The 13,382-nt window shown below is 48.0% G+C and overlaps 1 protein-coding gene across 4 annotated transcripts in view; it reads right to left on the reverse strand.

Annotated features, from left to right (window-relative positions):
• Positions 1–3,091: 3,091 nt before the first annotated feature.
• Positions 3,092–13,382, reverse strand: part of PPP3CC (protein phosphatase 3 catalytic subunit gamma) — a 38,221-nt gene continuing 27,930 nt past the window's right edge. The window contains exons 6-15 of one of the 4 annotated variants that reach the window (XM_062596686.1): positions 12,956–13,095; positions 12,302–12,379; positions 12,116–12,210; positions 11,271–11,396; positions 10,231–10,308; positions 9,247–9,273; positions 8,249–8,330; positions 7,616–7,713; positions 4,828–4,857; positions 3,092–3,494 (exon numbers count right to left, since the gene is read on the reverse strand). In XM_062596686.1, the coding sequence (XP_062452670.1) occupies positions 3,316–3,494; positions 4,828–4,857; positions 7,616–7,713; positions 8,249–8,330; positions 9,247–9,273; positions 10,231–10,308; positions 11,271–11,396; positions 12,116–12,210; positions 12,302–12,379; positions 12,956–13,095 (933 nt within the window). In that variant the 3' untranslated portion in view covers positions 3,092–3,315. The remainder of the gene's footprint in view (positions 3,495–4,827; positions 4,858–7,615; positions 7,714–8,248; positions 8,331–9,246; positions 9,274–10,230; positions 10,309–11,270; positions 11,397–12,115; positions 12,211–12,301; positions 12,380–12,955; positions 13,096–13,382) is intronic. The other 3 variants (XM_062596687.1, XM_062596688.1, XM_062596689.1) reach the window with 3 other exon arrangements.

Raw genomic sequence — 13,382 nt, forward strand, 5'->3', positions numbered from 1 at the left:
GCTCCGCGCCGTTCCCCGCTCCGGCGCGCAGAAGGAGCAGGGCCCCGGCACCGTGCTGCGGCACGGAAAGCCGCGGCGGGGCTGGCCTCCCTGCAGCCACGAACCTCTCCACGCTCCACGAGCGAGCGCGGGTCCCTCCCGGGCCGAGCCGCTGCCCGGGCGCCGGGAGGCCGACGCGGAGCCCCGGCAGCGCGACGAGCCCCCTCGCCCGCTGCGAAACGCCGCGGCCGAGCCGATTCCAGCAGGAGCCGGCAGGGCCGGAGCAGAGCCCGCTGGCGAGGAGAGGTTTCACCGAGCGCCCCCCTCTTTCCCGGAAAGCCAACGCCAGCGGCCCGGAGCACGCGAGCAGGAGCGCCGTGCCCTCGGGCACGGTACTGGGGGGGGACAGGAACCACGTCGGTGCGCAGCTCCCGACGGGCCACAAGCTGCGAGCGCGGCAAGTCACAGCGGCGTCCTCCCCCGCGGAGGGACGATCCCGGCCGAGCCCCACGCTCGCAGCCCGTCCGGCACGGGGCAGAAACATCTCCCCGCAGCGCCGGTCCCCAAACTCTCGACTAAAACTGCTGCCTGGGCAAGATCCCAGCCTGGGTCACAACAACATGCCCTAACATGCAAGGGCAGCACCTTTTGTACGGTTTGCGCTCTCAGAGGAAGATACCACACATCGGTTCACTGTGTTTCAGAAAGGATGCCATAAAAAACAGAAGAAATACTCACAGACAAAGGCAATTGGCCCCATGCCTCATATGGGGTTAGAGAAGCTTGCTCAAAACATTTTGCACTTTTCGCCAAGCAGTGGGTGTGTAAAAAAAAAAAAAAAAAAGAAAGAAAAAGAAATAAGAAAAAAAAAAAGAAGTGGAGGCATGCGACTCAAAGTCTCTTGTGAAAACTCAGTGGTCTGCTCACAGATACAGTTTCCTAAATAGCTGTCATGGAATTAAGCGACATACGATTATAAGACAATTTGAAAGCTTCCTGCAAAGTTGCTGCTTTCCTCTGTAGCTGGAGTCACAGCTCAGGGCCAGAGCACAGAGGGAAGACAGCAAGATCTGGAGAAGGGGCTGGCAAGTGCCTCTTACCAGAGGCTAGGCCCGCTCGCCTGCTGCCCTTGCTTGGAGAAAGCGTAACAGGCAGTTAAGTTGGGAAAGTGAAAGCTGGCAAGGGATTTGCTTCCAAAAGCTGCTGCTTTCATTCAGTGCAGCTGCAGGCAGAAGAGAAGGAAACTCAAATGACATGCAGGGAAAGGAAGCGACCAAAGGGGAAGCCTACAAAATCCTTCCCCAACACTTATTTCAGGTCAAAGTTTAAGCGAGAAAATGAGGCTCTGCGCAGAGCTTCAAGCTTCAAAATCCTTCACAGCGCAGAAGGGGCACTCTCCTGAAGCCCTCCCTCCGCCAAGGGATTCCCCCTTCCTCATCGCCACTGCACAAACAGCCTTCCCAAACCCACCCAGATCCACCGGGTACTTCCACCTGCTCACCCACGCTAAAATCCACCTCCCTCCCCCGCAGCCACGGGAGGGAACACCTCCAAAACCAGAGGCTTTTTGCAAAGCCGTCTCAACGCCGGCCATTCGTCAACAAGCCAAATCTCTCCAGAAACGAGCAGCGCCATCGCTGATCCTTCCCTGCGCTTTTATCACTTCTGAAGTGTCGCGGTGTCGCTCGCCAACCAAAGGAGGAATAACTTCACCGAGTCCCGCCGCTGCTGCCTCTCCTTGGCTGACACGCTATCGCCTCATCCGCACCAGGTATTTACTGGCCTACATCTCCTCCCCATCTCCCATGCCAGCAGGCAGCAAGAGCTACCAACGGATACAGCGGACAGGCCACAGTCCTGCCTGGCTGCAGCAAAACGAAGCGGAAAAGCCACGGAGCACATCCTCCTGCAGAGGGCTCAGGCTGCAAAGCTCAGACCCTCCAGAGAAGCACGCAGGAGATCTGTCAGCTCCTCTGAGGAGCTGCAGCCTCCCCGACAGACGTGCGGCAAGCACGGGCAGAAACGCTGGCATTGCACAACCCGCCGAACCCCCTCCGGCCGTCGGGAAAGGCGGATAAACGCTGGCACTCCTTTGGAGTCACAGGAACAGCTCCTGGCTAACAAGGCAGTTGACAACAGGATGCCACAAGCCCACGCTGCCCCCAGCGACGGAAGGTGAAGAACCCCCCCCAGAAGAAAGGTTCACGCTGGATGACTGGAAGGCGACGCTGGCCGAAGGGAGACCACGACGTACGCCCACCAGCAAGGGCTGCCGAGAGCCATGGCACAGGGAAGCACGCCGCAGGCTTTGCCGTACACGGAGGTGGTGGGATGGGGGGGGGTGGGGGGCTTTCTGCCCACAAGTTATAAATTCCACCCCCGCCCTTCTTCCTGTTAAATTTAGGCCATGCAGATTTCCCAAAGATCAGTTGATCGCTAGAGACTAGACATAATTCCTCTGCTCTGAATCAGAGGGATTCCCAGAGGGATTTCTGCTGCACGGGCAGCCTCGACTGACCAAGTTCTGCGTACAGCCAGCCGTACGGATTCCAGAAGACTGAAGGTGCAGAAAGAGCTGCAACAAGGGAAAATGCTTCTCCCACCCACCCTTCTGCTCTAAGAGGCTTTTTGGGGGTGGAGGGTGGGGGGGGGCCTCCACTGCACTAAAACCCTCTTATTGAGGAAAAAGCTACACTGATTAGGATAACATACCAGAGTCCTTTAGAGCTAATCCAGAACTACGCATTTTGGTGTCACCTTTGAAGTAGAGGTATGGGTCTTGGCCAGCTGCACCTTGCAGTGTGCCTTCCACAGAATCAGTTACTAAAGCAGCAGACGCAGGTAGGCAAGAAGTTGAAGAAAACAACAGCAAACTCTGGGAAGACGACAATTGTGGAAAAGAAAAAAAAAAAAAAAAAAAAAAACCAACCCTATTTTAAATGAAAGAACCTGCTTTTGAAAGCACAGGCTAACTCAGAATTGTACCAAAGTCAACGACCCAAGTTGCCTGGGACTGTTTTTGTTTCTTTTAATCCCCCCACAGAGGTTTGCCTCTCGTGGAGGAGAGGTCAGCTGTACAGCACAACACTTCATATATGCACTAGCAGTTAGATTGGTTTCTAAATTAAAAAAAAAGGATGGACTTTTTATATATTGAACATAAATAAAAAAATTACAAAATGGTCACCTTTCTTACAGAATGGATGCAAACTGGATTATGAACGTGCCTCCAGGTGAAGTTGGTTTCTCCCCTGCCCCCACCCCACCCCAATAATAAATAAATAAAATTCATTAAGTTTTGGATCCTTTAGTGGTGCAGATTGGGCATTCGGACCATTACTGGGCTTTCTTCCCTGTGCCATTCTTGTCTGCAGAGTTTGTTGAGGTTACCAAGTTTACCGGCCCGTCTGAGTGCATTGAATCTTTGCGTGGCGGCATGCGTTCATTAATGCGGTCTAGCCCTCTGGCTTCTTCGAAGCTGCGGATCTTGTGCTGCGGTGAAAATCCACGAATGGCTACAGAAAGAAGGGCCGAGAAAGAAGAGTTACTGTGAGCCACGGATTCCCGAAGAGGATCCCTTTAGCACACGCCAGACATTTACAGAACAAAATCAGGGCAACAAAAAGCACGTGTCTGGTTAAGGAAGCCAAGAGATGGGTGCATGGGTGATTTTAGTGGCTTCTGTGGGTATCAGAGTGCAGCTGGGAAGCTGAACTGCAGCAGTTTACAGTCACAATGTCTGGGATCCAGACTGGCTAGCCAGGACCCCCAGTGAGGCAGCAGTTACTTGCGCTGCTCCCTAATGGTTTCTCTTTTGATACCATTTAGTAGGAAGAACTTGAAGGCCAGACAAGTGCTCAATGTCCCCAGATAGTGAGATCTCGGGAAGCTTTCAAAGTTGAAAAACATGATACTAAAAAACCAGTGAGGACACCACCACAAGGCATTAGCTTCAACATAAACCACACACTGCAACACCACAAGAGAGAAACGGCTAGTCCTCGGATCACAAACGTAACTTCATCTTGCATGACCAGGAGACGTACAGGAAGCCTCACGAGCAATGAAATCCCACCAAGGACATGCGCATCTGTTTCATTATGATGAGGCTGAGTACAAAGTCCTTGCAGAGATAATACAGACCAAATGTTTAACTCTTTAGTATTATAGATAATTTAAGAAAAAAAGGTTTTGCTCCAAGTCTTTTTACAAGGACTTGGTTGTTCTACAAATGAACGTCCTTTGGCAATCAAAAGTCTCTATAAACAAACGTATGGTCCCATTCATCTGCAGTTGAATGGTGCTATCAAAGGAGAAAATAAACTCCCAGACAGTAACTTTATGAATCTGGTATTTCTACATGAACTGCATGGAGAATATGGCTTCTCTATATTGTGACCATCTTAGCCCACCTGTGGGGAAGACAAAGATGATATTGTATTGGATACAATATCATCATATTCCAGATGATTTTGACACAGTGTTCTGGCAGCCTTCACAGGATCAAGTTATCCAATGGATGAACTCAGCCACAAGGCATCCAAGATCAGACTGCAGGACCTGAAAACTATGGACTTGAGACACCAGAACACAGACTGGAGACTGCCTTGTTTCTAGAGCAAACAAAGTCATTGCAAGGTAGTACCCCCACATTCACATTAAGGCTAAAATAGGCTTGAACCAGCCCACTGAGTATTTTTTGCTTCCCAGCAGGGACCCATCCTCCCCCACTTCTGGTGATGCAAGAGCAAAAAGCTTCCATACGGCTGATAAAGCTCTTTAAAATTAGCACTCACACACACACACACACACAGATGATTCGAGTCTCTCGCAGGATTCTAGCCATACCTTCCCGTGCCTCTACTGCTTCTACTGTGGCTGTAATACAGAAGAACAGTGGCATGCAAAAATGAAGACAGGAAAAAAAAGAAAAAAAAAGAGTGACAGTGAGTGATCTAACATCATTGCTGCTAACGCAGAGCCCGCAGCCTCCCACCCCCAGTGAAGACTATGATCAAAACCGACTGGCAGAGGAAAGGGTGACAGGAGCTTGAGAGACAGGCTGAAGGGGACTCGCGCAGTTTTGAGTGTCTGCTGAGCACCGACACTGGAGAGTCTCCTTCCTTCAGGTTTGCTGAACTTGTGACACAGATAAATCCAATGGAAAGAAACACAAAAGCACAGAGCGGGCCATCCACTGCATGCACTTGATGGCCTGGCTGCGCACATGTCCACTGGCAAGGAGGCATTAGACTATGGGTGATGGTTTCCACCAGCGTTTACAGCCCACATTTCATGCTCTCTCCCACTGCTGTCAGTTCGGTGGTCCTGGGATGCCTGACTGTCTTCCGAAGGTAAATTATGTGGAATTCTTTAGCAGGGGCTTTGCAGAGCAAAATCCTGCCTGTGGCCAAGCTCCAAGGTCATGTAAAGAGACTGACCTCCAGTGAGGTCACTCATTTTGGAGCAGGGGGAAACAGGGGGGCAGCTTGTTCTCTCGGGGAGAGCGCAGAGCGGCAGCTACTCAGCTGCTCAGCTCCTGAGGACTTGAATTATAACAAAAAACAGGCTGATGCTTCAAATCCACTTTGGCTTCAACTCCACCCCTTAAAAGTGTTACCAGGCAACAAGGCACCATAAAGCTAAGCAGCATCCCCCTTTCTAAACCTGCTGCAGTGGCTGCTGAAGTTCTGGGAGTCCCTGCCTCAACATCTGGAAGCTGGCACTTCTCCGAGGGAGGCCTCCCACCAGAGAGATCCCCCCGCTTTCAGCCTCAGAACACCGCAGTTTCTGCTTTGGGCACAACACAAAGGCCACGTGGCCCTTGAGAGGACGAGGAGGAAGAGTAGAGTCATGGGTGAACAACTTTGCTCCAGATTTGGTAATGTTATTCAGTTCATTCTGCCGATCTGTGCTGCGGAAGGCTCGCAGAGAGAGAAGGGGTCTTGACGTTGCTGACTGCAGCTCTGTCCTACGGTGGTGCTCTGTGAGCTCTCCCCCCAAACCCCGCACGGATGCCTGCGGGGAGAGGGGCAGCCACCTCCTCCCCAGCACTCAGCACTGAGCAGACGGGCTTGCAGCACGGCTGCTGGAGGAGAGCACGTATGTTAATCAGAAGGCTGTTCCAAGCACACGGCATGGCGTGAAGGGATGTGTGAAACAGGAAGGGTGAGAGAATGAGGTACGATCAGGAGAGGAGCGCGAGAAGGGCACAAAAAGCAGGGTGCTGTGCAGGAGAGGACTGGGTGCCGGGAGCAGCGGGAGCTTGGAGGTCTGCAGCTTGGAGGAGGAGGGAGGGCAGGAGGCATAAGCTGATAAAACAGCAGCAAAGGTCCAACTCCTTTGTCTTATCTACAAGAGACACACAAATCTGAGCTTCCTCTGCCTCCGGGGAAGCTGCCTCCTACCCTTTCAGACGGTCCTGAGGAATCCCCTGAGAGGGGAAAGTGCAGGAATGCGTCAAGAGCGTGACCAGCTCCCTACACTATCAGCTAAGCAGCAAAGCGCGGAGACCAAGCTCGGTGCCTCGAGCTGAGCTGCAACACCCAGCTTCCCACTCAGACTCCGTTCCCTCCTTGCAGCAGGACTGGGGCAACAGAAACCATCATGGTTGCTATAAAAGAAGAAAATCCTCCTCCTCTTCTGTGGGCAAAGAAACCTATGAGTTTGGGAGTGATACCACATCCTCCCCGCCCCCAGGAATGCACAGCAATATTTACATGTTTCTCACTTCTGAACTATTTAATCAAGGCAAGGCAATCCCAGAACAAGCCCTCTTCTGAGCCCTCAGGAAATTACCCAGCACTGATAGGAAGGGGAAGCAGGCTGGTCAGATGCCAGCATTCAAAGGCTGGCAGCAGGAAAGGATTAAAACACTAGATTACAGGATTCCCTCTGGGGACACATGTTACTGTGATAACTCATTCCCTGACCATCAGCCAATCTCCCTGCTCTGTGAGTTTAAAGCACGCAGATCACTAGCTCAGTCCTGCTCTCAGCACACTAGTAAGACAGACCAATTGGCTGGTGAGGGAGGGAACAAAGTATCTGCCAAAAAGCACAGGGAAGAAACCTTCAAAAACAGATCAACACCATGGGGCCTACAGAAGCCTTAATATGAAGCATACAGGCCTAGAAGAAGAATCTTGTTACTTCAACTAAATCTAAGCTTCCTCTGTTTGGGATTCACAGCTTCATAGGTTCAAAATCAGAGGGATTTAGTTTAATGACGAACAAAAGCAGACATTTTTACTATCACATTTGCAAAAACATTATCACATAACAGCGGCAGAGAGCTGAGTCTCCTCTGATGCAAGGTGAGAAGGGACATAAATCATAAAATTATTACAAAAACAGAATAAAGCAACACACATGCTTTGTGTTATTCGTTCTCTGTATTCCCCTCCTGGAGGGCATACAGACACATCTTGGGATGCCCTCCACATCCCCACTAGAGTTTTCTACTCTTTTCTACTTCTCAATCTTTCTTCCTCATGGGCCAGTATCTCTCTCTCTGTTCCCCTGGCGCTTTGAAGCAGGCCTACAAGCATTGACCTAGTGGTCTGTGGGGGCAGCTGAGGCCCAGATATAAAACCGCAAAAGGGGTGCTGCAGAGAGGAGGATCTTTCATACTCACCAGTCTGCAGGGTCTGCCTCCCCCCTGAGAGCACTCCCAGGGGCAGTGTACCTGTGGGCGTCAGGCCTTTGAGGGTCAGCACGCTCTCGCTCTCCTCCCTGCAAAGGGGAGGCAATGCAGCCAGTTACTCTGAGATCAGTGCAATGCTCGGTCAGGTCCCTACAAGACTATCAGGGATGAGTGGCACAAAAACTGCAGTCTGTCCTGGGCTGATCGCAGACAGTCCGCTCTGATCTGTTGGACACCAAGCAGAATCCTGCCTCACAGATTCAGGTGTTCTACTTACTAAGCTAACACATATCAGAGCTAAGGTGCAGCAAATGCATCCCAGTCTGGAAAGGGAAAGTTCAGGGCTAAATATCAGCAGTGTTTCTGCTGGCAAAGGTGCCAGCACTGGAGAAACAAAGGTTTCAGACAGAATAAGTCAAACACCTGCAACGTGGTGCCACGTTGCATAGAAACAACTCCCTCAAGCTTTTGCCATCCACTCTGAAGTAACAGTCTTGTAAGAATTTCTCCAGCAGGACACCGCCTGCCTGGCGCTTTCACAGACCCAAGAGAGCAGCTGACAAATGTCTTGTTACCCAGAACACAAATGAAACCTGGATACCGACTCACAAGCTGCTTCCTTACCGAAGGACAGAGAAGACTCGTGCCATCTTCCCAATGGCTCTAATCTTATTCCTGATGATTTCCTTACGGACTGTTGTCCCACCTTGAAGAAAAAAAGAAAATACCAGCATGTGAAAGTTTTCTACTTTGCTTTCAAGGCACAGGTAATGTCAGTATGAAGCACCTGTCTGACTCCAGGAAGGAAGTCATGGTTTACAGATTCACAGCTACACTCTTGAGAGAACAGTGCTGAGAGAATGACCGTCAGAATGGCAGTGAGAAGAGCAACACCAACAAGATGACACACGGATTTAGAAGTCTAAGGAGAGTAGAACCACCAAAGGAAACCAATCAGATAGTTCTTGTTTGAAGCTCACCAGGTTTGATCACACTACACAGGATGTAACACAAATGACTCAGCCATGTAGACACAGTTTTGCAAGGCAGAACACTGACGAATCTGACTGCTGATGAACACCGCAGAACACCAGGCTGTGCTCGCCGCGGGGAAGTGTCACACAAGCATCAGCTTTGGCATCCAACACGCACAGTGAACGGCTGGCTGGAGCCTTGCAACTCTGCTTTGACCCCACACAAACACAGAGTGAGTGATGTGAACTCCCCTTCTACTATATAGACCAAACATGAAAGAAAGCATGGAGGGTAACTGAAAACAAACAAAATAAAGTAAAAGAAGTAACAAATACATCTCCTCTCAGCTGAGATTCTTCAAATGGCCCAACTACACATTAGAACAGTACAAGCCAAACCAGAGGTCTAACATGCACCGATGGCTCAGCCATGCACTAGGTGGCTGCATTCAGAAGTCAGATAGAAACGTGACCCCGCTTCTCAAGTTCCTGGAGGAACGCAGAAGGGTTAAAAAACACACGGCGCTTATGTTAAAACTGAAAGGGGATGAAGAGACTGCCCAAGTAGTCAGCTATTCAAATCCACTCCAAGGAATCTGGTGGCACAGGCAGTGAAAATTAAGCTTGCAGCAAAGTCTAGCTGGGTACCTTTCTGATAGCTTGAAATGTAGTGATCTTCAGGGAGAGGAGACACCAAGAAACAAGTAGATGAAGACAGAGATAGAAGAAACAAATTTAATTTTCATGGGAGGGAGAAAGGAAAAAAAAAAACGAAATGCAATGGGAAAAGCGGGTTAAAGTCTCAACCTGTTGATCGAAGCGGCACCTTGTTATACCACAATGGTGTTCTGCTTCTGTGCTGGACATATTTTACTCCATTCTATAAGGATCTCTATCAGCAGCTCCCCCAGTATACCCGCGATGCTCCCCACACCCATGCACTCATGCTCACGTTCCCACTTCTAGCTGCAAGTCCCACTTCTGCGCCTGAATTTCCACTAAGTCCCCAGCTCACTTTGAAAGCACGCTTGCTTGAAGAGTGAGTTGAGGACCTAGTGGAAATTCAGGCACAGAGTCAGTCAATCACAAGCCATTCCCCTCTGATACCAGAGCTGCAGATCAGAATCATAACTGTTTTACCTCCTTATGCATAGCTTAAAATCAAGGCAAAAAAAAAAAAGCATTCTATTTTTCAGGACAGTACAAAAAATCACCTAACCCAGGAGTTCAGTGCTCAGACGTTGTAGCTTAGGCTCAACACTACAGAGCAACAGAAGAGAAGACCGGCTTAATATTTTGGTGCAAATAATTTTGAGCAGGGAAAAAAAAAAAAAAAAAAAAAAAAAAACACACACACACACACACATAGGAACAGTCTCTGTAAGTAGCAGGAAACCATTCTCCAGAGCAGCTGCCAAGAAGTGGCTGTTGCAGTAAATTAACTAAATTTCCTTGTGACTGAATAGCAAAGGGAAAAAAACCCATATCCTACCCGTAACTATATGAGGGTTAGCCAGACCCAGGTGGGCATCCAGCTATAAATCAGACGCTGCTCACTCTTGAACTAGCATCATACACCTTTCCCCACCTTCATCCCAACTGTTACCGCTCAATTGTAATAGCATTTGTTACCTTCCAACGTCTCATCACCATCTGAAATCAACTCATCATCGGAGCATATGTTGAGGATGTTAACGAGCATTTCTGTGACTGCAAGAAGTACAGACAGGAGGATTAGAGAGGCCTAGTGCGCACACTTGGCAAAGAGAGGTATTTGGAGGATGAGTTGGACAGGCAAATGATTTCAAGGTCAGTAATACTCTGGAAGTGGAAACCCAAAGATACTTTATAGCTGCACACTGCTGGTACCTCACAGCAGTACCCAGAGCAGACTACATACTTTACACCTTCTGCCAAAAAGGTGGATGCAGTCCAAGCACATTGCAGATGAAACAGATGGGTGGAGTGGGATGCCAATATTCTTGCAGAACAGCCTGGCCTTACTTAAGGTCCTACCTTCCTCACCCCAAACCTGCACAACATGACATCTGGCTCCAAGAACGTCAAATCTGTACGGAATTCAACCTTGGGTTTCACAATGTCTAAACCCTTTAGACTTTCAAGCCATCTTCAAAATATCCAACATAGGGTGGAGCTTAAAACACATGAGATGTAAAAACTCTTCTGCTGAAAATTGAGGGAAAGTCTTGATTGTATTTTAAGCAGCTTCACCTTCTTCAAACTGAAGCCTCTAAACCAAAGTGAATGCTTTCTTTTTGATGTGCTATAAGCCAACATCAGATTTTTAATTCTCTGTTATACAGCAGGAGCAAGGGAAATGTCAGCAAATTCTGAGCTGAGGCTACACTACCCAAGATTGCTCCATGAGTGATGCAAAGCTAGCAAGAATGGAGTTCTACTGGTAAAGATAAATGCTTCTAAAACAGGTATATCAACAGCTATTTTCACAAGAATTTTATGCAGCAATATAAGGAGATCTCCTTGAACCTGAACTGCTTTCCAGTGCCATTAGATATTAATGAGTTATAACACCATTTCCAAACATCAGACTTTAGGTTTGCAAACATTTAATAGCCTGTGAGGCAGGTTTTTAAACACTCAGTGTACTATGACCAGTCACTGAGCAACTCAGAAACCTGAACATCTCTTACCCTTTTCCCCTACAAAAGGCAAAGACCATGTGAAGACATCCATGAAGTTTGGAAGCCAGTATGGATGAGGCGAACAGTTGAACTGCCTGATGTTCATGACATTGTTTTCATATTTCAGTACAGCAGCTAGGAGAGAACAAGGAAAGACAACACATGCCTGTAGGCACTGTCAACTTCAGGGAGTCATACTTGAACTAGTGCTATTTCATTAATCAATAGCGACAATTTTGTACTCCTGCAGGATCAAGCTAGCAGTTCTCCAAACTTAGAAGGCTTAAGCAAAATTTTTCTGTTTATCCATTACATTGTTTCACAAAAACTCATCATAACAATATTGGTTAATTTAATAAAGCCATTAAAATTCTTGTAAATCAGAAGTGAGGAACACAGAGCAAAGATCCAAAGAGAATAGAAAAAACATTTGAGGCAAGTTCCCCGTAGTACACATTTGGCATTAATAACAGAGAGTGAAGGGACAGAGTGAAGTTACAAAAGCTTGCTTTAAAAAAAAAAAAAAAAAAAGAGCGCGCTGCTGCTTTTTTATGGCAGCATTCATCAATAGTGCTCAGTTGTCATGTGGCTGGAAATGAAAGCATTATTCTAGGCTTTGTAACTTGACAGCTAATTGCAACAGTAATACATTAAGTCTTTGAGTCAGAGAACCCAGTCACTTCCAGCTCCCCAGCTGCCATCGGTTTAGCATATAAAGCTCTTTTTCATTTCATGCATAAGAATGCAACTAGAGGAGAGGGCAGCGTGGGCAAGGCAAGGAAAGATAGAGAAGGATTTCCTAACAGTGTGAAGACAGTGCTGACACTAAAACAACAGTAAAGACCTGGCCTTACCCTTGTTGTTATAGACATCTAGATAATTTGGTGCAGAGAAGATTGTGATTAATGACGGAAAGCCTGTTGTCTGGCTCTTCCTGTACATTCGGTACCTGAAAAGCAGGTCAAGTGTTAACATATTAGTCTTGCTAAGGATAGCACAAACGCAGAAAGAGCCTGCTCAGCTATCATTGCAGCACTTACCCAGCATCCTGGGCTTCATGAGCTCGGATTACAGATAACAAACTATTGTTCTGCAAAAATTCACACACTGCAGGATAACTGGAAAACAAAAATCAAACAAACACTAGTGTGCAGCAAAGGAGAACAGCTAGCATCTATGGTCTCTGTTTCAGAAACAAGCCACTTGCTACTTCCATTCGGTTTGCGTCCAGCATCCCTTAACAAGGCCAGTACGCATTACATCATTCAAAAATTAATTGCAAAGCATTCTGTTAACCAGACCCCTGGTGCCAAATCCTCCCTATCAGTCAGGCTACAAGTGGTCTGTCGGCACAAATGCTTCTCTTTCGGACCAGAAAGGATTATTTCCTAGAGCTCCTGGTGTTGTCCAATGCCTGAAAATCTCTCAAAAGGCACTCTGCCAGCTACTAGAGGTCTTGTTGCTGTCCAATATCATAATTTCATAAAGCAACATGTCCAAAGAGAGCTCAATATTATAGGAAAAGAAAACAAACAAGATTGTGTGTATTTGAGCTAGCCGAAGATTATTGCACAGCCTGGTATACTGTAAAGTCCCACAGAGTGATCTGAAAAACACTTCAGCTCCCCCTACACCTTAGCATAAGGCGAGGCAAAAAGCTCTGGTCTGTCCAAGCTCCCTAAAACACCACTCACCTGTAGAAATAGGAGCAGCCTCGAACAGTGTTGTGGGTGAAATGCTCCAGCGTCTTCTCGTTACCATAATCCTCTGATGGATCAGACCAGAGTAGGTCACACATTGGACCAAAGGCTGGAGGCTCCTTAAACCTGTCTAACTGAAAAATGTACATAAAATCAGGGCAAGGCTGGTGAAAACTGTAATGGCTGAGTAACACACAAGCTTATAACTCTGTATTTTGGAGACAGGCTATTTTAAATAGGAGATTGGAGCTATGGTTATTTTTCCCCAAGAAGGATTAATCCTCCCAGTCTCACTATCATGACACTGAAGCCTTCTCTCCTTCCCTTTTTTCCTCCACTCTCCAAATCTTCAGAAGAGACCCACAGCTGCGGGCATGCAGAGCACACCAGCTGCAACCTGAAACTCCATGCATTAATCAGG

This window comes from Rhea pennata, chromosome 28 (genome assembly GCF_028389875.1).
Source record: "Rhea pennata isolate bPtePen1 chromosome 28, bPtePen1.pri, whole genome shotgun sequence".
NCBI lineage: Eukaryota > Metazoa > Chordata > Aves > Rheiformes > Rheidae > Rhea > Rhea pennata.